Source organism: Glandiceps talaboti, chromosome 13, assembly GCF_964340395.1.
Source record: "Glandiceps talaboti chromosome 13, keGlaTala1.1, whole genome shotgun sequence".
Taxonomy (NCBI): domain Eukaryota; kingdom Metazoa; phylum Hemichordata; class Enteropneusta; family Spengelidae; genus Glandiceps; species Glandiceps talaboti.
In genome coordinates this window covers 15,937,961-15,962,745 of record NC_135561.1, presented here as the reverse complement: position 1 = coordinate 15,962,745, position 24,785 = coordinate 15,937,961, and the positions used below count along the sequence as shown (strand labels likewise).

At 36.0% G+C, this 24,785-nt stretch overlaps 2 protein-coding genes across 3 annotated transcripts in view; both read left to right on the top strand.

Annotated features, from left to right (window-relative positions):
• LOC144444464 (large ribosomal subunit protein eL30-like) overlaps positions 1–24,785 on the top strand; it is a 248,446-nt gene that overhangs the window by 148,607 nt on the left and 75,054 nt on the right. The window lies entirely within an intron of this gene.
• Positions 1–24,785, top strand: part of LOC144444454 (exostosin-1-like) — a 101,030-nt gene that overhangs the window by 57,485 nt on the left and 18,760 nt on the right. Inside the window, exon 2 of the mRNA XM_078133875.1 lies at positions 23,697–23,898. Coding sequence (XP_077990001.1) covers positions 23,697–23,898 — 202 coding nt within the window. The remainder of the gene's footprint in view (positions 1–23,696; positions 23,899–24,785) is intronic.

Genomic DNA, 24,785 nt, shown 5'->3' with positions numbered 1-24,785 from the left:
GTCCTCAAGCTGTCACATGATACATCAATATATTCCTAACATGCAACATTGTAATGAAATGCTAATAAATGTCAGCCAGTTGAAAAAAATTTGTTACATTTTAACAACAGTATTTACTTAAAGCCCATAGTTTCAATCCCTGGTTCTCACACTCGTGCTATCTTGTCAGTAGAACCAAAGGATTATGTTGAATCTTCTTCAATGTTTAAGACCAATTTTTTTTTCAAACGGTATGCCATACATGATACAACTATTTTGTGCATGCAAATTTTACTCTCGACCCAACGTTGGCATTACGTTAGCGATGCGAGAACTTTAGGAAATAGACAGATGATAATGCAACAATTTTTTTTTTAAATCTAGATTTTATTTATATAATATTGATATTTAAATTCTTGAAAATGAGTCAAATGTCATATTTAAGAAGCTGGTTAAGTTGTATAATATTAATAAACAAATTGTGATAAATAGTTGCAGGTTGAAAGAGTTAATTGAAGTAAATTATCATACCATGTTGAAATCAAATGTTATTGAAACTTTTTAGTGAGTGGCCAATGTTGTGTGTTCCAGTACTGTACCATCAAATTCACAGTGTTGACATACAGACATATATGGTAGTGCTTGCTGATTGGTCAGTTGCAGTGTCAATCAAGTTGAGTGAATGCTGTAAAAGCAATCATATAACATTGTGACTTCAAATATAATTGTAATTTTAGTTGGGAAATGACGGTATCAGGTGCTGCAATCTCACTAATAATATCAGCAGTGAGTTTTCATTTGATGCCAATTGTCATTTCTACATGTCTTTGTCACACATCGTGGGGATCCTGGAGATTTTCCAGGTGAATGCTTCACTTCCAGCACTTTACAAACACCCAAAAGGGAAGAAATCACCCGGAAGAGATAACGGTTACATAAATAATGAAACTAGTCAAAAAACAAACTGGTGGTTGTATAACACAATGTACAAGTAAACGAGAGAGAAGTGAAAACCAACAAGTAAGTTACGAATCAACTCTGGTGCAAATGATGGCGTAGCAATTACAAATAAACAACAGAACAATCAGAAACAAACAGTAGTTGTAAATAAAAACAATACAAGTATTTTCTGCATTGTACTGTAAATTAGATTGACAGAAACTTCATACATTACTTGTGTATGGCAATGTTTGGCTATCTCTGAGAACTTGAAGGGAGGGACAGTTATCAGAATCAAGTCCCAAATTACTCCATCTGCAAGCATGAATAGGCAATGTATAGTATCTTGTATAGCACCGCACAAGAATTGCAATCAGCTTTGCTAGCCTGATGTCAGCCAGCTCAGAGAGTCTTGAATATCTGACCCAGCATTCTGGCTAGCAAATGACAGCTAGCAAATCTCTGTCATGGGTAAGATGCCAACTACATGTATGTAAATATTTAGCTAGTGCAGGTATTATATGCCATTTTGATTCCTGACACTTCGCTAAAATATTTCGTGCCAGTCTAGTATTAATGCTGTGCTTGCCTGGTGATACTTACAGTAACATAGGACTGGTGCAGGCAACCGATCCAGTTGCTAACACTTGCTGGTGAGGTGTTTGTGCCAGCCTAGTGTTAGCACTGAACTAGCTTGGTGTTAGTAAGATTGAGCTAGTGCAGGCATAAATCATTCCGGTTGCGAACAATTACTGGTATTAACCTTTTAGTGCCAGTCTAATGTTGGACCTGAAATAGTCCAATACCAGCCTAATCGGAAATCAATTCTTTAGGTCTACATGTAATGTATATGAAAACAGAACCTAGCAATGTTATTTTTACATTCACACTATAAAACCAGGTCATAAATTGTCTAATTACTCTCAAACTAGGAAATCCTGATGAAACGGAACGGCTATTACCCTAACTCTCCAGAGTCGCATCTAATGTGGACTGAGACATCTCAGGATTATACAATAGCATGATAGCCCCTGAGGACAACTAGTGTATTGTACAGACTCTATTACTTAGTCAGTGATTGCATAGAATTCACCCAAACTGATGAAGTCAGGAGGTTTTTTTTTCTTTTTTTCTGGACAGATGTATGTCTCCTGGTGTAATTAATTGAATGAGGTAGGGTTATAAAGGTTGTGTGGAAAGTACATGTAACAGCATAGTTGGAAGGGTGAATTTGACAGATTCTAGATGTGGATATTGTCGAGTGGTTTTTATCTGGAGGTTATTGGGAAAGCTCATCAACATAATCTTGTCTGGCGGCTGTCGGTGGCAGGAACCATCTTGGAAAATTACTTCTCCATGCCTGTCAACTATTAAGAGATTTACTATATATATTCACAAAGAAATTTTATATGTACATGAAATGTGACAATATCGTTTGAATTTCACTACTTTTGATTGGTCATGTAACAGGTTTAGTTTGAATGTAATATATGTTTAAATTAATTATTTATCAAGGGGTAAATAATGAGGTATTTTTCATCTAAATAAACATTTAGAATGAAAGTAAAAGAATCAAGACTTTTCAGGACTCAAACAAGAACCTTTTTAAGCCTCAGATTGAGTGACAGATCTGCCAGTCCTGGGACAAGCCAAAGCACAAGGTCTAAGTATTACAATGAAAAAGTGTAACAAAAGTGAGATGTCGAGTTCAAAATGTGTCTGGCCTATGACTTAGACAACAAGTATTGACTAACAAACCACTGAACACCACAAAGTAGGTTTAACATACCCAAAAGTATGCCACATTCTAACGCTACATTTCTGTTTCTACTTTGAACTGCATCTACGCTAATCTAACATTATCACACTTAATACAAAACCGAGGATAATATATTACCCATTGTTAGTGCCACCAATAAAATCTCCTGACATACTTCTTTGGCATCTGCTGAACACACTTGTAACACATTCCTCAATTGGCGTGCACTGTAATGTACATGTACATGTAACTGTCAAATAAATATAAAACAAATTTTGAAAGCTTTTTTAATTTTTTTGAAAATGTGGAAATATTTTAGCCAAAATTTTGACCGCAGTTGAAAAATATCAACCATTTGTATCATTTTAGACCAAAATAAAGTTTGCAGGTGATAAAAAATTTATGGAAAACAAGAATTTGTTCAAATATTCTTGGTGGGAAAGTCCTTGTTACAAAGATCCATTTTAAGCTGTCATTTTGGAGGACTACCTGTGTCAGCGAGTCAGGTGTCCTCTTTCTGAGGCTAATTCTTGACCAAATAAACCGTGTTTAGTTTTCCCATGGATGGCTTAGTTTTAGTTTGTACATGTAGACTATATAGCAAATATTTAGAAATGAAATTTTTATGCATCAGATTTTTCTCCCTTCCCGTGAGAGAAATAGTTTTCTTGTAGACACATGAAATAATAAAAATGTTTCTTTCCTCGTTGATTTGCATCAGTTTTAAATAAAGCTGGTTTTAGTTATGATTTGATGATTGGTATATTTTACCAGGTGTAAATAAAGCCTGAACATGCAAAAATTTTCACAAATGATAAAAATAGAAGAATTCACGAAATGAAAACTTGGCCTCAACAAAGCTGAACTCAAGATTTCAGCAATTCTAACTAGCTTTCTGAGTAGTTCACAGAGCATCACCAGGTCAGGTCAACCGTCATCTGGAGATATGACAATTTAAGCAAAAATGAAAGAGAAATAAAGAGATCCATAATTTTGATGACTATAGGGTAATATGAATCAAATAAATAGATTTTTAATGAAAATAAATTTATATCAGACGAAGTATGAATAAATATCCTTCAAGTTTCTTCTCAATTATTGAGCTTGAAAATTACACATTTAGAAATGTCAGAAGTTATTATCACTAGGGAATTTAGTGTCAGAGAGGTTAATACAAGAAGGTAATGTTTCAACACCAGACGTGTCAACAAAATTGGGGTCTCCATTTTATGAATTTTTGTTTAATTTGTCAATTTCTGTACCTAATTTTGACATATATTCAAAAACTAAGATTGTTTCTATCAATTTAATCTAAAATGATGTACAGTTTTGTCAAAAAATTACACAAAAGGGGAAAAATGTGTTGTGTTCTTCAAAGAGGTCTGATCAGGCTAGAAACTATGTCATGCTAGAGAAATTGTCTATGAAATGTCAGACATGAAAACAGAGGCATGGTGTACAGTTTTGTCAACAAATTACAAAAGGGGAAAAATGGGTTGTGTTCTTCAAAGAGGTCTGACTGATCAGGCTAGAAAATATTTGGTGCTAGAGAAATTGTCTATCAAATGTCAGACATGAAAACAGAGGTAAGGTTATTGATGTCATGTGCAGCCTACAAATGTGAAGGCATGCCAAGGACTTCTAAGGCAAGTTTGAATTCAGTAGTTAATCGAAAAATGTTTGTGACCTGAGATGTGAATAACAGTGCCCATTCACTGCTGCACTGCAGACATCTCATGTCAGGTTGATGTTAGAGAGTCAAACTCTAGATTCATAGTACTATCCTACTCTATGCAACTCTCACTCCTTTAGAGTCCTAAAGCTTTTATTATTACTATTTTGAAATTTTTACACCGCTTACTAAAACTTAAAAGTTAAAAAAAAAAGCGATTATGAGTTACAAAAATACTCCTTGCTCACCCTTGTACATATACAATAATGAGCCCAGAGACTTGCCTATCTGAATTGATGTACATGTACAGGCTTATCGTCTGTTCTGGTGAATGACATATTCAAGCCCGATTTATAGCCAAGCACAAATCCCTATGAAGGGACTGAGAGCAAAGTCTCTGAGATACATACATACATGTACACATACATACATGTACACATACATACATGTACACATACATACATACATACATACATACATACATACATACATACAATCATACATACATACATACATACATACATACATACATACATACATACATACATGCATACATACATACATACATACATACATACATACATACATACATACATACATACATACAGAGAGAGAGACACACATTTAAGCATATACATATACATACTCATTCAAAGATGTACATGGCGAAAGATACAAGGTATGTTATCCTTTTGATGGTGTAACTTTATGCATCAGGACAGAGACGCGTATATTATTCACTTTTAGCCGATAAGACTTTGATGCATGAGAATGTAGAAGATAGAAGCAAGATTAAAGCAAGACACAATTTTGAATTGTAAAACTGTGGAAAATCTATAGTGCAGTGCAGGATGTGAAAATTGATTTTTAAGATACACATACAAATGTAGGAGATAGTGGGTGAAAGTGATAGTACTTACAAATGTATTGTACACACAAACGCTCACACACAGTGTTTCTACATGACTAAGCAATGCAAACATTACCCACTAGCCAAGTTTGTTGTTGCATTCAAGTTCTATGTGGAATGCGTAGAAAGATTGTTCAGTCTACCGGGTTTAAATATATGGTCTGCCAAGATTACATAGTCTATCAGTTTTAAATGTATTGTCTGCCAAGATTGCGATGTCCGCCAGGTTTTAATTATATGTAGTGAATTATGTGCCTGTTGCAGCTATGGAATGCACGTTTAATTCTTGTGTGTGACCAGAGAGCTCCATTGTTGTTAATAGTAATATTTAATAATGTACTCCTTATAATATTAGACATTACCACTTATATCTCAGATTGTAGGAAGATACAAAGTCAGATTTTTAAAAATATTTTTGTTAAATGAATTTATTCATGTCACAAAGGCAAAGAGGATAGAAGACAGCTAAAATAGGAAATATGACCACAGAAGAAAAGAAACTACTACATCAATTTAGCCAATCAAATTTAATGCGACTCTATTCAGATTTCCCACAATTCCTTTCAGCCAATCAATGAAGTTAATGTTGAAGTACATGTAGATACAGCCAATCAGAAATGCTGTGACTAGTTTTGGCAAGTATAGCAGCATATTTCAACCAATCGCAACATCCCTTAAGAATGGCTAAAATGAAAGAAGAATGTCCACAAAGAAAACCATCTTCTTTAGATCTGAGTCGTAGGTCAAGCAAGTCGACAGCAACAAAGCCAAAAGTTACTGTAAAGTATTCAACCAGTACAAAACATCTACGGGGGGGCGGGGGGGGGGGGGGGGGGGGGCTCAAGTGAAACACTAAATATTCAGTCGCTGTCTTTTATTTGATCAGATAGACGCACAGGAAGACAACAAAGACAAGGTTTGGCGATCTAAACAACAGGCTCTTACATAACTGTGCAACTGTGTAAAGTAACTATTAAGTCGCCAAAATCACACAAAAAAGTATAACTGAACCTGTGTCTTTGTGTTCTTTCACTGTGTTGCTAATACTTGATGTACTCTCAAAATAAGCCTTAGTAACTTGCCTGTGTTACATACAAAAGCACTTCAGAAATGAGCTGTTCACGCCAAGTGCAATCTTTAGTGAGAACAAAAGGACTTCTACAGGACTCTTGTTTTGTCTTTCTGGTTTGGTATTTTCACAGTGTTTTCGCCGCAGGGGTTGGCTTTCAAGTCTTTTCTTTAAGCAGCTAATTACAGAGGACTGGCTGAGAAAAGATAGCACTGCAAAGCATTGTGAATCCTGGGAGGTCTTCCTACTGTCTGCCTATTGACAAATATAAAGCCAACTCTCTCAGTCAAATCTCATATTCACTCATATCACCTTAGCGCTCAGTCGTAACTGTAGTCTGACATGCGACACTGCTCTCTCAGTCCTGGCTAACTCTACACTAAGTTTTGAACTATCAACAAACAGTCTTCCACTAGATGTCGTCATGCACCCTTGAATCTGACTTTTTTGTGCCGCAGATTTAATTAATATGTTTGGACCGTGGTTTGATTTTAAACATCATATCACCAAGTGTTTCTTGTTAATTGGCAATTGGCAATAATTTTTTTGATTTTTATCCCAAAAGAAGTCACGTTTCATCCAAAATTTCTATAAAAAAAAAAAGTCACAAATTTATCAAAATACAAAATTTGTGTCTTGTTTATTTATATCGAATGCATTGAAAGTTTTGAGCTGCAGTGTTGTATTTGTTTTGGATATAATGTTGATAAAAATCCAGGGAAAAATATTATTTTATGGTTTGTTTGATCTGTGCAAGAGTCATAGCATTGTAGAGTTTTGTCTGTAAATGTGTTTTATCCTGTCTGGATAACATTAACAGGTGTTGTTGTCTGGGAAACTGCTATAATAATAATACAAAACTGTGTCAGGAGAAAACCCCAGGACTGTTCTTCCCAAAACATGTCAAACCTCCCCCCTCCTCCACCCCCTCACCAACATTTGTGTAATGTAAACACTACTCTCTTCTGCAAACAGTTTGGTTTCTCTAATTTAAAATGCTGATAGACATAACACTTACGAGCCACAGCTTGAAATTTCTGTTATTACTTGTTTTTTCAAGGACTGTGCTATTGCCATATGACTTCTTACGCTGTCTATAATTTTGCGATCTGTTTGTTTATAGATACTTCTACTTTTCCACTAAACCTCGTCAAAGTCTATTCTGCAAATGAAGGAGGATATACAAAACATACATTTGTAAACATGCCGTTTTATTTTTACATTTTATAAACCCCCAACTTGATTGATCTTTGACAGGTACTCTGAAAAGTGTGTAAGTCAGGAAATAATATGTATGGGAAAGAATTGGTCATGGTCATAACCTGGCCTATGTTTGGATGGATGTTGAGTTAGTGATGTCTTTAGTGTCGAGACTACAGATTTACGTACTGTGGCCTTAATTGTGTCATGACATGAAGGTTATCTAAATATTAACTGTTGATACGATAATATATACAGATGCAGACTGTGGATAACCTGGAGTAGCCCATGCAGAAAGGTCAAACACTTGTTTTACTTGCATACGTTTTGTGAAAATATAAGAACTTGTCAATCTACACACGGCTTGTCTGTTAGTTCATATTCAGATTTTGCAACTCCTCCTCGTTTGATGTTTAGAATTAGTGCATTCTTAAGTATTATTACCTCATTTGTGTATTTTACATAGCTCCAGGTGTACCTGAATGATAAACCTTTTTGATTGGCTAGTGTTTAATATTGATATTAAAATTAGCATAATATGGACATTTGCATATTATGTCTAACCAATGAACAGAGAGTATATATGATAAATTTCCTTTCTGTGTGCATTGTATTCATGTCATTATCCTAAATACTTTGCATTAGGCAAACTAAGAAAAAATATTATGTGTTTCCGACCAACTGTAGTTTAAGCCGCTGATCCTAAATTTGTTCAAACATTTAAAACAAAAAGATAAGAAGTTCTTTGTCTTCTTGACCATTATGAATGCATGTCTGTTTTCTTTCCCCGGTTATTTCTGTAAATATTTGATCAAACTATGAAACTGTGATTGGCTAGAATATGATACTTATATTTTGTGCTCATCTGGTAAAATGTTTAGTGTAACGTACAGAGAACAACTTCCTCCTAGAACATCATCATTGTCCAAAGCTACATTCTCCAAGACTTGCCATTGTCCTACATGTATTTGAATGACAACTTAAGTAATTCTGCTGTCATTTGGAGGTTTTGCAAGAACTCACGTTGATCAGATCAAACAACCCAAAGCTGACAAAACAGAAACTGGTGAGAGGTTCATACTAGTGAGGTGTTACGGTTATACCTACGTCAGTGTCTTTGTTGTTATCAGTAGTGACAAAATGAATATTGCTAAGAAGTTTGTACTAGTAAGGTGTTATCGGTGTATGTACATCATTGTCGTAATTCATCAATGCTGGAGACTTTCCGATGACAAATGATAAGACACTACTCAGTTTTCAAACATGAAACTACTTTTCTGATGTACAAGATGAGGGTATTGATGTCATTGCAGGGTGACGACAACTGTATTGATGTCACTCAATAGTACGAGTTCCTAGATTGGTAGTAAATCAATTGTCTTCCCATGCCCAGTCAGTACATGATGTAGACGAGCCCAAAGTACATGTTAGATGTTACATTTGTAATGCTGTCGCTGGCAATCAATCAATTCAAACTGTAGAGTTATTGTTACCATAAACATAATTTATTTATAAACTGTTTTGTGGATTTTATGAACAGTTTGTCAAAATTAATTGGTTTGGTGATGTCATGAAGTATGTATGTATAGGCATAGCATATGCTCCAGGCAGTTACCGTACCATTGTCTGAATACAAGCACTGTATATATCGGTGTTAGAACACAACCTCCTCCCTCACAAAAAATAAAAAAAATCAATAAAAAATGAAATAAAAAAATGAAATAAATGAAAAATAAATAAACAAATAAAAAATGTAAAAAGTAAATAAAAAGTAAAATACATTTAAAAACTTTTAAAAAACCAAACCAAAATCAGTCAACCAATGAAACAAAAATGTTAAAAATCTTCATACATATATAGTTCCATAATTGTGCATATTTTGTTTGTCAACCCAAAAATAAAATTTAGAAAGTTGTCCCTGTATGTACATGAATCTGATTAAAAAGGATTAGATATATTACAGTTGTGTAAAAAAAGTACCTGTATGCCCCAGATAGAAATCGTACATTATTCCCATTACACAGACATAGTTTTACGCACGTACATTGACAGATAGTATCGAATTTAATTCATTTAATCATTTGCCATGGTTTATTTTATAAAGTGTTTTTTGACTAGTAGAAGTAAACCACTGAACCATTAATTTTAGACTGATTGAGAAATGATTTGGATGTCTATCATGAGCCGCCTTCATGTCAACCCTGACTCAGCAGGGTTTATTGATGTGTTGACTTGGAATTCATTACACATATTTACAGCACTTATGAAATGTAATAAAATAGTTGTAAAATTATTTTGGACGTCAAGCGAGAGACGGCTGCGTGTAAATCCTGACTCCAAATGGTGTATTGGTGTTGAACTGGAAATTCGTTAAGTGATGAAACGTCGTAAAATGGTCACGAAATAATTTTTGGTTGTCAAGCGTGAGACGCCTTCATATTAACCCTGACTCCAAATGGAAATTCATTACAGTATGAAGTGTGGTGAAACGGTTGTGAAATAATTGTGGATGTTGAGCGTGAGACACCTTCATGTAAACCCTGACTCCAAAAGGTTTATTGATGCATTGATGTGAAATTCATAATAGGATAAAGTGTGGTAAAATGGTCGCGAAACAAGCTGAGATGTAGAGCATGAGACAGCTTCATATAATAAGCTCCGGCTCCAAATGGTTTTTATTGACGCATTGACTTAAAATTACAGGAGGAATTGCGGTAAAATTGTCCGTATTTATTTTGCCGTAGACAGATGTTATTCCAATCACAGGTTGTAGGCGTCAGACAAGATCACATGTACTGTAGTCAATAAATTGTTAATCATTCTATTTCTAGGCCTGTGTGTTGTTCATTGTTTTGTAAATTATTTAGAGGCCTATCTCATTTATATGTATCTCGGTGTAAGATGTCTCTTGCTTGAATCAGGTCAAAGAACACTTGTGAAATCACTTGATTTGTCAAAAGCTTGTATCAATTTGAAAACGTCTTGAAAGAAATTTCTTGATAATAAAAAATGGACAAAACGGACAACATCTGTTGGATATCTTTCAGGAGACATGTGAACTGTATTGCTAAGTGTATCATTACTCAGAGTCATGTTTCTGTAACCACTGAATCAAAGTTTTATATTAACCCACAGTCTTTTTTCGGATTCCGTTGATTTCGGATCTTCGTTCAAAGATTTGGCTATAACTCAAACCATGGGAAGTATGTTTGGAATGAGGAATCTAGGGCAGACTGACTTCCCAGTGCTCTTATATTTTGATAGTTTGATATCAATCGGCGCATGCTGGTAGTTACACAGTTTGTGTGGATAATCAAATATATCACAACTCAGCTACCCCCTTGCAGGCCGAACCCGTCTGAGAAGCCAAGTAGTTAGAGATCAGGTTATGAAAGTATGAAGTCCCTCAAGGTTTTCATCATTTCTTCATTAGCAAAACCAGGTTCAAAACAGATTTTATTTCATGTTGGTGAGCAGTTTTTGTGAGTTTCTATCAAATGAGCTGTGGATTTGATATCGAGAAATGTCCCCAAAGGAGTACACATGTTGTGTTGGTTAACATCTGAGTTTAGACTACACTTATCCATCAGAAGTGTTACCAGGTCATTGGTATGCCATGGTAACTTATACATGGACACATTTTTCAAGTCTCGGCGCAATATTTATTTTATTTTAGTGTATTTTAAAAGAAATTTCCGTTCAAGTGTCTTAAAGGGGGTCACAAGCTTAAGTTTATACGTTTCGGGGCATGATTTTTGGTGCGTATCGTAAAAGGAGTATTCTACTTATACTGATGTATAAACCATCACTTGCAACTGACTGAACATAAACCTGGTATTAAGATGCACCTTCTGAACAATCTGATGAGATTCAGTTATTTAGTGTATATATGGATAAAAAATTGGTGTTAAAATCCAACTCTTCCTACATTGTTTGAAGACATTTGTAATGCCATAGAAGGCATGCATCCACAATAACATTATAACACAGGGTTTATCTAAGTATTGTCATTAATGGAACATGGCTTATAAACTAGATAGCTTTGTGCCAATGTAACTATAAGTACATGTTTGCAAATGATACAAATCAGACGTGTGCTAGGGAGTCTAGCTCAATTCTTATCTGAACCTAACCCTCAATGTAACTCCCTAGTTGAATACAAATGTGTATGTACATTTGTATTATATAGTCAGTCCACTGTTCTATATTCGTGGCCAAAAATGATTTTGGGAAAACCCACAGTATTCAGTCTGAGTCAGAATCACAAACCTGAGTCATACACTGAATTTTACTACTAACAAGCAAAAGAAACAAAAACATGTCATGCAATGCATATAGAGTTTATCGGCTTGCAGAGATATTGACAAATTGTCTGTCTGTCCTTCTATCGTTTCCTGTGTCCTTTAAAATCTGTCTAAGAATTCACATTTTTGTTTAGTTACCACTTCAAAAATGTGAAAAATTTGACAGTTTCGGAATCTCAGCTATGACGACTGTTGATTCTGTAGGTGTTCTCTGTTTAATCAAGGTTGAATCTAGTGGTTGCAATTAACACTCAACATATGGACATAGCTGTTGTACCAACTATATGCAATTCTACATCCTAGCCCCTCCCTGTGTAAAGAGGAGGGGGTGGAATAGTGATGTCATGCTTACTGGGACAGAGACAGACAGACAGACAGACAGACAGACAGACAGACAGACAGACAGACAGACAGACAGACAGAGACAGACAGATGAGAAATATCTATTTCTGTTCCTTAATTTCAATCATAGACAATCCCCTTAGTAAATTATTGACACATGAATACATAAATGTAAATCTCAGATATTGACTGTGATTTCTGTGTTGAATAGTCAGCTATTGTGTTATAATAATTATCACTTCACTCAAAGCTGTCAGCTGTACAGTTATGAAGTAGTATTATGACAACCTTACAGTGTTCACATCAACAGTGCTGTTGGCTGTATAAACATTGCAATTAAGTGTATGACTGTATGACCTTTTGAAGCCAAATCATACCATCACATATTTGCAATGAAATCGTTGATATATGAGAGAGAGAGAGAGAGAGAGAGAGAGAGAGAGAGAGAGAGACAGACAGACAGACAGACAGACAGACAGACAGACAGACAGAAGAATTACCTCATGTATTTGTCAAAAAACTTTCCAGTTCTATTATCCAGTATGACTTTCCCACAACATTTCACTTATGTTCAACACATACAGAAGGATTTCGATGAAACAAATTCAGAGAAAGTAGAGCAAATGCAATCAACAGTGTCACTTGTCAGATATTTTTACATGGCTTCCTAATGTTCTGGAAGACGAGTTTTGTGACAGACATTTTCTTATCAGTACAGTTAGCATGTTAAATATCCCCTTTATTGTGTTCAAGGTCAAGTACTTTGTACCATGCCTTTGACCTCAAGTCTGGTCACTTAGCAGTCAATGAGGTGACGACAGGTTAAAGAAGGTACAAAATGAGAATAGAAATAGCTGGCCCAAGAGTCTTAAGATATCAAGTTGGTGTCTCAAATTCAAGTGACGTCTTGTTTTGGTATATCAAGTTTATCTGCCAAGTTCAAGTGTCAGTTTGTTTGGGTTAGGGATGTTATCTTTGGTGCAGATGAATACACTGAATCAACAGTTTGACTTGAAGTGAGGTCATTTTTTGTCTCTTTCTGATAAGATCTAGGGTTTCAGATTTATCTTTGAAATCTAACACTGTGACATTTAGAAGAAAAGAGGAGAGAAAGTGCTGACATGTAGGATAAATCCATACTTGTATTGACTGACTTTACATTGTATGATGAGTGCACAGTCCAAGGTTTAACTTTTAAATAATCATGTGAATCATTTCCTAGTCTTTGTGTTACTAAAATCAATCTTGTTTTTGCATTATAGTTTACTACACCATCGAAATCATGATTCATGATATTGAAATCTGTGGAGACTTATAACACATTCCCCATGTTACTGGACTTTCCTACTAAACTAACGGTTCAGTGTATTAATATCTCTGGGAATTGAAACAGGTTCCCTCTGTTACTGGGTTTTTGCTATCAAAGTCATTGTTTGAAATTTTAACAGATTTACCCCGTTACTGGACTAAGTTACTTTGCTACCAATAATTGGCAATATTATGAAACAAGTACAAAGTATGGAAATCCAATGCAAATTTTACCAGTTTTCTCCCTCCTGTTATCAGGTTCACAAAATGTTTTTTTTTTTTTAAAAATGCCACTTCCAATTGGAAAGATGTAGAAAATTGCAACTTATCAATTGACGTCTGAAAGTCTAGGTAAATTTGTCAATTTGAAATCACTTCCAATCTGCAGTGTATTACATTTACAACATGGGATTACATTGAACCATTAGACAAAGTTATCAGGCTGAACCCATTATTAGAAAGAACTTAGTACACTAAAAAGTTGTCAAACTGAACCATTAGAAAGAAGGTAGTACCCTAACAAGTTATCATTGGAAAGAACTTAGTACCCTAAAAAGTTGTCTGACTGAACCATTGGAAAGAACTTAGTACCCTAAAAAGTTGTCTGACTGAACCGTTGGAAAGAACTTAGTACCCTAAAAAGTTGTCTGACTGAACCATTAGAAAAAAGGTAGTACACCAAAAAGTCAGACTGAACCACCAGTAGAAAGAAGTTAGTACCCTAAAAAGTTAACCTGTAACCACACAGTCCACGCACCCTAGAGTAGCTATGTCAAAGGGGATCATTGTCAATGCTAAAAAAACAGTAGGTTTACACTTGAGACTTAATAATTGATCAATTTAGCTGATATAGCCATGACAAATAGCTGTGTGGATATAAAGCAGCCAGGCAGCACACAAGTGGTGATGATATCCCACGCCACTAGTCAGTCAATATATGTCAAAGAAACTTGTTGACATATTAATGGATTTTTAATAATGATATATTAAATGTTGCATATTAAATAACAAATTAGATGGGAGTTCACATGCACGTTAGTATATGTATGAAAGTTAAGCAAATATATACATGATGATAGTGCAGAAATTAAGGTTTAATGTAAAGGAAAAGCCGTCGACTGTATTACGGTTGCAAACGTATTACATTCACAAAAGGAAGCAATCACAAAGGTGATGATGATACTGTAGTGAAATACTTTTGTAATATTTAACATGTACATAACGACATGAAAAGATACCATTTATTTCTCTATCTACAGTTGTATATGCATGTAGTATTTGCTGTTGATTTTGTACCACATGGTGGTACCTCAATAAAAAATGGTCACGTCAGTATTTTTGTTAAGGGCTGCAGTAAAAAGAAATCTAGCTAAGTTCCCCAAGTATTTGCTGGAGTCGCCCACAAAAATTATGGTACACAACAAGATGTTTCAATTTTACCAGATCCCTATCCTGCCCATAATAATACCTATTATATCCATGCATGAACCAAGTTGAACAAAAAATATGTAATATATACTCTGGTCGTTCTATGTCACAACAATGCACGCCTATGTCATGACAATACGTGTCTACATCACTGGTTCTGCTGTGTTTGATATGAGTCTAGCGACTCATAGTGACAAGGGTCCCTTTACCTCAGGCCACTTAGCTGAATAAAGAAAAATATTTGGGAATAACATCGAAGCATAGAGGCTATCTGAGGCCTTAAATCTCAAGATCTCTATTCAAGCCACAGATGGTCTGTAGCCTAATAATACCAGTGTTTCCAAACTGTAGCATCGACAATGAAATGAAGTATAATACTTAAATACTGCATGGGATAATACTGATTTCATGAGGGTCGTCATAGTACAAGAATGAAGATGAGAGTGATAGCTTCTAAGTTAGGACTTAATCCTAAGAGCACTCAAGTCTAATTATGATACTCTAAATACATCAACAGATCTCTAAAACTTCCAGCTGTTGTCCTTGATCTGTGAATGTTTCAACAACTGTTGTGAATAAAAACTTATGAGCAGCTGGTGTACATACATGCTGAACTTTATGTGAGGGGCACAAGATGTTGTCATGTCAATTGAATTTTGGTAGGGCAAAGTAGTGAAGAATGAGAGTTTTTTTTTTTAATAGATGGAGACGTATAATGATTGGGTAAATACTAGTACAATAGAGTAAAAGATACTTGTTCAGACATTGTTTTGTGTCCATTGTAATCCTGTCATAGAATGCCTCATTTATCCACCTAGAATTGATACCGAAATATGCTAATTCTCTAAAGAAACAAAAAATAAATTCTAAACCATTACTAGAATAGTGCTTAAAAATGTGATGCAATAGTTGTAATCATTCTCAAAAAAGGTATGTTGTCTGGTTTAAAATAATCTGAAGCCTTCAGGTGATGAAACCATCGAGACAGTCAGGAGGCGACAGGAATGAAATTCACAGACATCGTAGTCAGGTTGATCAGGCCTCCCAGAAAGATCACTCTCGATTCTTTGTAATTCATACTGAATTAATGAGTTGTCATGTCTTTAATTAGCCATTGTTTGACATGGCAGAAGGGATTTGTAAATTACCTCATCAACAGAAATACTTTGATCTGTTCTAAGCTGCATTCTTCATCTACAATCGTATCCTGCCCAAACCCCCCATCATTGACTGACACCTGAAAAACTTAAGCTCTTCGATTTGCTTGATGGATGAAAATCTTGTTGAAAATCAGAGCAAAAAAACTATTTGTGATGTTAGTCTTTATACTTGTGTGTTTGAGTAGTCATAATGCTTTGAAAGACTCGTTAATCACTGTCGCAATAGGGGTTCATCAATGTGCGACCAGACTAAAGACGGTTTTATTACAAGTTGTTTTGTACAGCTAAATGGTGCAGATTAGCTTTGATCTAGGTGTAGAACTAGACATACTTGAGTTACGGTGGTCTTTTCAAACTCAACCCAAGGGTGACAAAAAGCTGGGGCATCAAGAAAATTAAAATCGGATTTTGGTCAAGTGATCTCTCAAGCCTTTGTACTTGGCTATAATTGATTGCAAGTGTTGCATATTATACTTGGGGTTGGTGTGGTCAAAGGAAGTGTCTTTACAGCACTACCAAATATAAAGAAACGGAATAATTTGTAGGTAGTAGAAAACAATTTTTTTGGTCGACAATTTCAGAACAGCAGTACTGTACCTTGTAAATCATCACTCGTACTCCTCCTCCCCCCTCCCCCCCCCCTCTCTGTCTTTAAAATGTTCAGTAGCTCATAAAATATGTATGTCTACAGTAATGTTGCCCATCTCTCTGTTCTGCACTTACAAACTTATAAACAATGGAGTGTGTCTGATGCAATGTTTAAAAGGGTTGTAACACCACTGTGGTAGCAAAGAGTTGTCTGTCATTAACCTGAAGACTTATTGGGGATGAAGGTGTCAGGCTTCCACTTAAGTTGCCAGGTGCCATGGGGAACTGCATTGTCCTGTTGACAGAAAAATAGCAGGTCTCCTGGTTGGCGATGAAGGGTTCCTTAAACAGCCAGTCTGCATAGCAGTGCTGTCTCTAGAGTGAAAACTATTCTGTGTCCGGTGACTGTGAAAATATTTTCACTTCTATTCTAATGCAGGTATTTCTTCTATTCTCTCATCTTTTTCCCTTTGTTTACAATTGTTACATAATCCCAACTAATGATTCCTGCTACAAGTTCTTTAGAAGTAGATAACGTCACCATGTTTTCAGACACAATGCAAAGAGTGCAATAAGCTGACAAAGATAAATGGCGACCCCCTTTGAATTTCCAAACTCATATGTTAGTTCTAAAATGACTTCAATCATAGCCGATAAAATCACTGTAACGCCATTTACATCGCTACCAACTTAATTGCACACAAAGCAATGTCTAAAAAAGTGGACTTGCATAAATTGACCCTGTGACCGTCATGAAAGTTAGGAAATTTTATTCCTGTTGAATACAATAGAGCAACTGTTGGTTGTAAATGGTACGACTGGCAGAGATGACATGCCAGGTAGTCAACTGGATCAGGCTGGACAAAAAATCTCTTTATAAAGGCACAATTTGCGACACATGACTTCTCAATAAACATTAGGCTCTTTCTTGCAGTATTTTGATTAGACTAGGTCTCAGTACACTTGCTGATGGCAAATCAGACAAGTTTAGTCGACTGAGAATGAGTTTACAATACCTGTGCAATGTATATAGCATGATGTACACGTAATGCTTTGCTTTTCAAAGGTTGTAGAATGCTTAGAAGTTTTTAGGGAATCTGGTGAAATAAGGACAGTTTTATGTACTTTTAGATAAGTTTCTTTATTGAGAGAAACCCTAGGAAAAATCCACTGGTGTGAGGGGAGTGTTAGTCTAGTTTATAGGTATATTGTACTATTGTAGGGAGTTTGGACAATACTTTGTTCATGTACACAATGTAATTCACTTTTGGGAAGGAACTGCTGCAGTGGAAAGCATGGAAACGTTGATAGAATTTTGTGTGTGTAGCTATAAGATCCTTGCAATATCAACCTGATTTGAGATAGAATCACCAAAAATGATATTGATAGAATCACAGGAAATTTTGATAACATAACAAAATATTGTCATGCTAATTATTTTGTGTATTGTTTTAAATGGAAATTTGGAACCAACTACTCTATCATGAAGGCACAGGGTGAATCCTGCTGTAATCATATACATGTATAAAAATGGCACTTGGACACTATTAGTGTGAAAGGTTCAGCCGTTGGTCCACTTATAGAACCACTGTGTGAGAGATGTTGAGGATGAAATTGTGTGTTGTTTGTGATAACAAGTATTGCAGTGTAAGGAAAGTACTAGTCTAGAGTAGAACAACTGAGTGTTATGAAGAGACTGTTTAGTAGATTAAACTATAAATTACAACCTTAGCTATAGGATGCATGTTATGTTTAAATTAAGTTCTCTGGTCTGTTAATGGATCATCCACCACACCCACAATGACAGTCAATGCGGTAGTGTTCAGACATTCCTTCAGAGTATACAGAACAACTTGCCCGGAGTGTCTTGTCTGTGAGTGTCAACTGTAATGGTTTGAGTATCTGTTTGTGAGTATAAGTAAACATGTATAGAATGAAAGGAGGTACTAGGGTGGCTATATCAACAGTTGTTTGGAAATCATTTAGCAGTGATGCACTGTTTGCTGGCGGACTGTCCTACTTTGTGAGGGTATTCCTGGTCCTGATGTTTTTAGGTATCTGTCCTTGTTGGGACATTCAAATGAGGAATGTTGACAGATACAGATTGTCAATTTTTCTTGACCACTATCCGGTTAAGATGTATTAGTGAGTGTCTGTCCTGGTGAGGGCATTCAAACAAGAACTCTTGCTGTTCTATCTAGCAACCGCCAGACCTGGTCCATATGTGTGTCTGTCCTGGTAAGGACAAATCAAATGACGAGGGAATCTTGACATAGTTTTCCAGCTAGTTGAACATGTTTGACCATGAAGTCTTGATTTTGAATTCTTAATTGATGTACTGGTTGACAAATTGATTCACAGTGATGGTTGTATTTCTCCTTGCCAGTCTTACTTGCCCATCAGGTCATGTGCCCCTTTTCTCAGACAGTGTTGTAGTGCTGCTTTCCTCATCATCCTACACAATAAAGTCTGTCCTCGTACCCAAGGTGCCACTTGTTCCAACCTTAGGGCAGATGGTGTTTACATTTAGGGTGAGAGATGCTATAGAATATATGCATGCTGGTGTTATTCAGCAGGGTTTGTGGTGTCTGAGTTGTGGACAGGACAGGACAGGATTGTATTGAAAGGGATATGCATTTGTAATTTAACATTTGCATTTCGGCTACTAGTACTAGGAGCATTGATAGTGAAAATGGAAATGTATGCATCATATGATTGTATCTTGTGAAGAAAAGCGTCTCCCCCACCTGAACACAATTTCCCCCCCAACTTTCAATCATGACAGATAAGTTAATTCATTTTCCATCCCGAATTTTATCGGTCCCACTCAATTGACTTCAACAATTGGAAAAATCTGGCAGTCGTTATGACCCTTGAGTTAAGGGCAAGTACAATATGGTTTCCCACTGGAATACTTAGTGTGGGCCCTAGCTGATGATGATGCCACCATTGGCTCACAACATTCCGACAAGGTCAAAGGTGAGGTGCACATCTGGTATTTCTGTTTTCATGTTTATAAACCATTCTGGATTTCTGACAAATTGCAGTGAGGAATTCTTCAGATTTAGGAGCACTTTAACATTAATCTTTTGGTCATTATGAAGTGGAGGACAGCATGGAGTCACCCTGAAAGTGTCATCTTCAAATAGTCATGGGACAGGGTAGTAGCGTGATCTCTATCAACACCAAAATATTTGTAGCTATGTGGAGATCCGTGGGATGCCTAGGCAGGTGCTTTTCACTTTTATGATGTCAAAATGTTTTGCTTAGATCTTCAAAGGTTATAATTGTTTCTGCACTTACCCAATCCTATGAAACATAATTTAAAGTGTATTGCTGGGTTGACAGCCGTCATAAAGTTTATGGACATGGTTAGTACCTCATTTTACAGTGAGAGAAGTGTTCAGAGGTCGTATTTCACTTTATAGAAATGGCTGCTGTTTTGAGTTAACTTTACATGTATCTCCTGAAAGACGTTTTTTTCCATGATTTTTCTGATTTTGCCGAATAAATTGGGACAATTTCTTTCTTTCTTTAAATCAGAAAGTAGTTTATTACTGAAAGATAATGTGATGAGCAGGTAAGGTCCATGTATATAGTCCGGGTTTTGCAACTAAGCTTCAACCGAAAGTTATGGTGCAAGGTATATGAATCTATGCAACATTTACCAGAAATCCCCTTCCACTTCTGTTACCAGGCTTTCCAAATCGTGGTTAAAAAAACGGGGAAAGTATGGTGTGTTGGAAAGTTAAATTTAATATTTCTGTTGGAATGTTTTGAAGAGACATTTTCATGCAGTGTGCTTGTTAAAAGATATGCTGATTCATAAGGCAGTATTATTGAAATGGTTTTTAGATTGGGTAATTGACTTTTTACAAGTGTTTCACATTTAGTTTAGGCAGGTGTAAAGGTAGTCATCGCAAACAAAAAAATACAATAACAAAACAATAAACAACCTTCCCTCAAGTAAAGTGTAAGGTAACACTTACATGCTAATTACTCCCGAGATGGGGTGTCTAAATTGTACTTATTATAGCATCCATGTTTGTCTGTGAGTGATGTTTTGATGTGAGTTCCTGGTTTAAAAAGTGTTGTTTTGTTTAGACATCAACTCTGTGTGTTTATAGCTCTGCAATAGTTGACTGATACAGTAGATAATAGTGTTGGAACCAGTTGAAGTCAACGGTTATCCTTCTGTGAATCGTGTTCAGATAACAGAGGTGTGTCTGGAATTGATGTTACCCTATTGAAAAAGGGGTTGGGGAGGTGGGAGTGGAGGGAGGTGGGAGTGGAGGGAGGTATAGGGGTGTGTCGAACTAGAAGTGTGATGGAGCTGAGATTTGATTCTTCTAAGCTAGTAGAGATAGGGATGAAATCAAGACATTCTAGAGATACGTTTAAACCTTTGGATTTTCATACCACAAGCCAGTTGAGATGAAATGTCTGCTTTAATATTAAAAGGTTGTAATTTATCATTGAAAAACAAAGAAGACATACAATAAACATGTACACTTACAGGGAACAGAAACAATACATAACCTGGAGACATAAATGAGAGACACTCGCCAACTTACTACGATCTCTACCCGTCCAGACTTCATCAGATTTCTCCCCTCCTTCATTACACAAAAGAGCCAGGAGTGATGATAATCACCCAAATAGAAGCCAGCTTTACAGGGAAGCCAACGTAATGTTACTTTGCTATTTATATTGAAATTACGAAGAGAGGAATTCGATGAGTACACCATGCTATGTCTTTGTTGATGGAGTTAAATGTAGCATGCTAAATTACTGCCTCCTGAACAACTAGCATGCAAGGTCATGACCCTGGTAGGTTTTTGGAAATCTTTTATCGGTTTATTTGATCTCGCGAAGACAGTATTTCCCATGTACTTTAGTGCAGTGCCAAAATAATCCATTAAAGATGCCAGTGGTTTCTTTCATCAACAAATTGTGAAAATTCCTCCGTGCTCTGACTTTCACTCCTGTTTACATTCTTGTTTTACAGTCTCTTAAACTTTGGTGAAATATGGTGACTGCAAGTCAGCCCCAAACGCTCAGCTGTCATTCAAAATGGCCGACAGTTTTTGCTTGTTTGCCCTCTCCCGCATATTTTCTTGTGAAGTGGATAAATTTTCATCACAGATTGATTTAATTTTAGTATGGACTGAATATTTATGGCAGGTTTTATTGACCTTTGACAAAATTATGTACACATGAAATTGAAAGCAGATTTCTTCCTATGCTCATGGGGGCCACCAAAGAAGCAGTGTTGGATTTTTGAAACTCATCATGATAATCTGAATATCAAAAATTTGTTTGTTTTTGTGTTGATAAGTGTGCCATGCCTTCATAGAAAAAACAGGAGTTTGTCTACCCTGAAGTTTTGTTTGTTTATTTGTGTGGTCTAATAGCACCACTAGGCAATCACTCATGCAAAAAAAAGAAAAAAATTCTCAAAAGAAATTGTTTAATGATACTTGGCATAGAAAGCTCAGTGTTTATTGTAAGGATCGTCGATAATTACTGATTACTCTAAAATCTTCAATGTATTCAACAACTGTGTAGGATTTCTAAACACTGTTGTCGGTCAGCAGGAGTCATACATATATACAACTGATAGAGTACACATGTTCTGGGGGCAATTAGCCATAGACTCTGTATATTTAATAAGTGATATTGCTGTGATCAGTGTCTGTGGCTGTGGAGATCACAGGCAGGGTCATTCACCTAAACTGACATTTTAAGCACTGGCCACTAGAGGGCAGAAGTCATAAATCTGACCTGTTGTGTGTCCAAGGCTGGGCTTTGTTTTTGTCGGGAACAAGGCAACGTATGCCTCCTGCAATCAGTAACTACAGTGTGTGTTATATTCTGTAGGCACACCTTTGACATAGAATGCATTCTAGTGACAAGTGGTGACATTGTCTGGCTGTTGGCCATTTAGCATGTGCATTCATGAATATTGTAAATAAAATGTACATTTACCATATTGAATAAACCCACACAAACAAAGATACAGGTACTCACAGATTTATCCTATGAATAAGATCACAAGAAAGACCTTGTCATTTTCGTTCTAAGCAGTATTTATAGCAATATTTATAGATTTCAAAAACTGAGCTGTATGTAAATTCAGTTACACTGATGTAGGAGCTGCTGTGTGAGTACATTCACAACCCACATCATGTCCCACACTCTAAAGAGCCATTACTTCGGAAAATTTGTTTAGTTCATATCATTACGTTTACCATGGTAATTGAAATCTCAATCTGAGCTGCATGTGAATGAAGCATGTTGCCATAGTTACGTGCCTCTGTTATTATGAATTTCTGGGTAAAACAAGATAGTGCATCAAATTGCATTGTGTTTAATACAGTATAATTTATAATTTCATGTACGGCTAGCTTGTTTATACTGATGCTTAAGATTACGCTGCCTGCTCAGCAAGTAATGACACAGAGCAGTTCACAAGAAAGCGGCATGGCACATTTTAACATGATTCCGATAGTATGCTGTTAAAAGAGGCTGTTATTAAAAAATGGTGGGCCACAAAGAAGCCTAGCACAGTGTTGCTTTCTTCAGTACCCAGCCACTACAGATCATATTGCTGAAAGTAATCCATCAAGTAAAATGGCCCACCTAAAGGGCACTGACCCCAGATTTCCATGCAATTCTAACAGTGTTGGGGATAAAGCCCGTAATATTAACAAGCAATGTATCTACATATACGACATACTCTAAAATCCTTAACCCTAATGTGACTTATCCTGGACTACATTTTGGCTAGACTAAAACACATATTTCCGGCCCAGTGTTGTTCAGTCATGCCTGAACAGTACTCGACATCCCTAACCCTAACATTACCTATCTCTTCTATTTTGTTTAGGGTACAAAACTTACTATCTAGAGTACACAACAACACACATAGAGGGTGCAGTGATCTTCAAGTCGTACCAAAAACAACAAACTCACAGAAAACATACCGTTTATTATCACATTTTAATCTGTGTATACATTTTGTTTTGTTCTTTACAGATATGATTTCCATATACTCCTACACAACTCCACATTCTGCTTGGTGCCAAGGGGGAGACGTTTGGGTTCCTTCCGTTTTCTAGAATCACTGCAAGCTGCTTGCATACCAGTCTTACTCAGCAATGGATGGGAGTTACCATTCTCAGAAGTTATAGACTGGGATAAAGCGTCAATACTTGGGGATGAGAGACTACTTTTACAGGTGAGTAAGATTTGATGATGTCATAGGTATATGCACACAAGGTGTGATGATGTCATGGTTTATATGATGAATAAAGCATCAATACTCTGGGATGAGAGACTACTTTTACAGGCGAGTAAGATTTGATGATGTCATAGGTATATGCACACAAGGTGTGATGATGTCATAATTTATAGACGGGGGAAAAAGCATCAATACTTTGAGATGAGAGACTTCTTTTTAGAGATTATTAAGATTTCAGGATCACAGGCTTTGATGACATGCATTTATACAAGAACTTGATGATGTAAGGCAGATAAAGTCAGTGGTTGTGATGTAATAACTCTTCACACAAGATTTGATGATGTAATAGATTTCGTATCCTAGAATTGATGATGTAATACTCCACCATCCATTCTCTAGATGAACTTTAATTCACTATATCAAAACCTATATCAACACGTTCCCCAGCTATATTCTACTAGGGCTAGTGTTATGCTAACTTTCTCTCTGATGCATATTTTGCACTAGGATATATTTAGACATAATTATTGCTATTTCAAACACCAACACCAACAGCTTTAATTCACTGTATCAATTAACTCTATCAAGACTTTCATTCATTTTATTTGTCACACACCAGGAGTCGTCCAAAACTCTATACAGTTATTAACTGTTTCACCCACAGGAACACAATAAATGGTTTATTTCCTGTAAATTTATTTGTAAGAGTTGAAAGGAAATGAGTATTTGATGTGATGTACATATAGACATTAATACTAATATTACACTGTATATGCTATGCAAGTCATCAACACCCTACACTAACTGTCATTGAAGATGATTTTATTACCATATGACGTATTAGCATGTTAGCATGTCATCACAGCGGGTTGCAGGTTACCGCT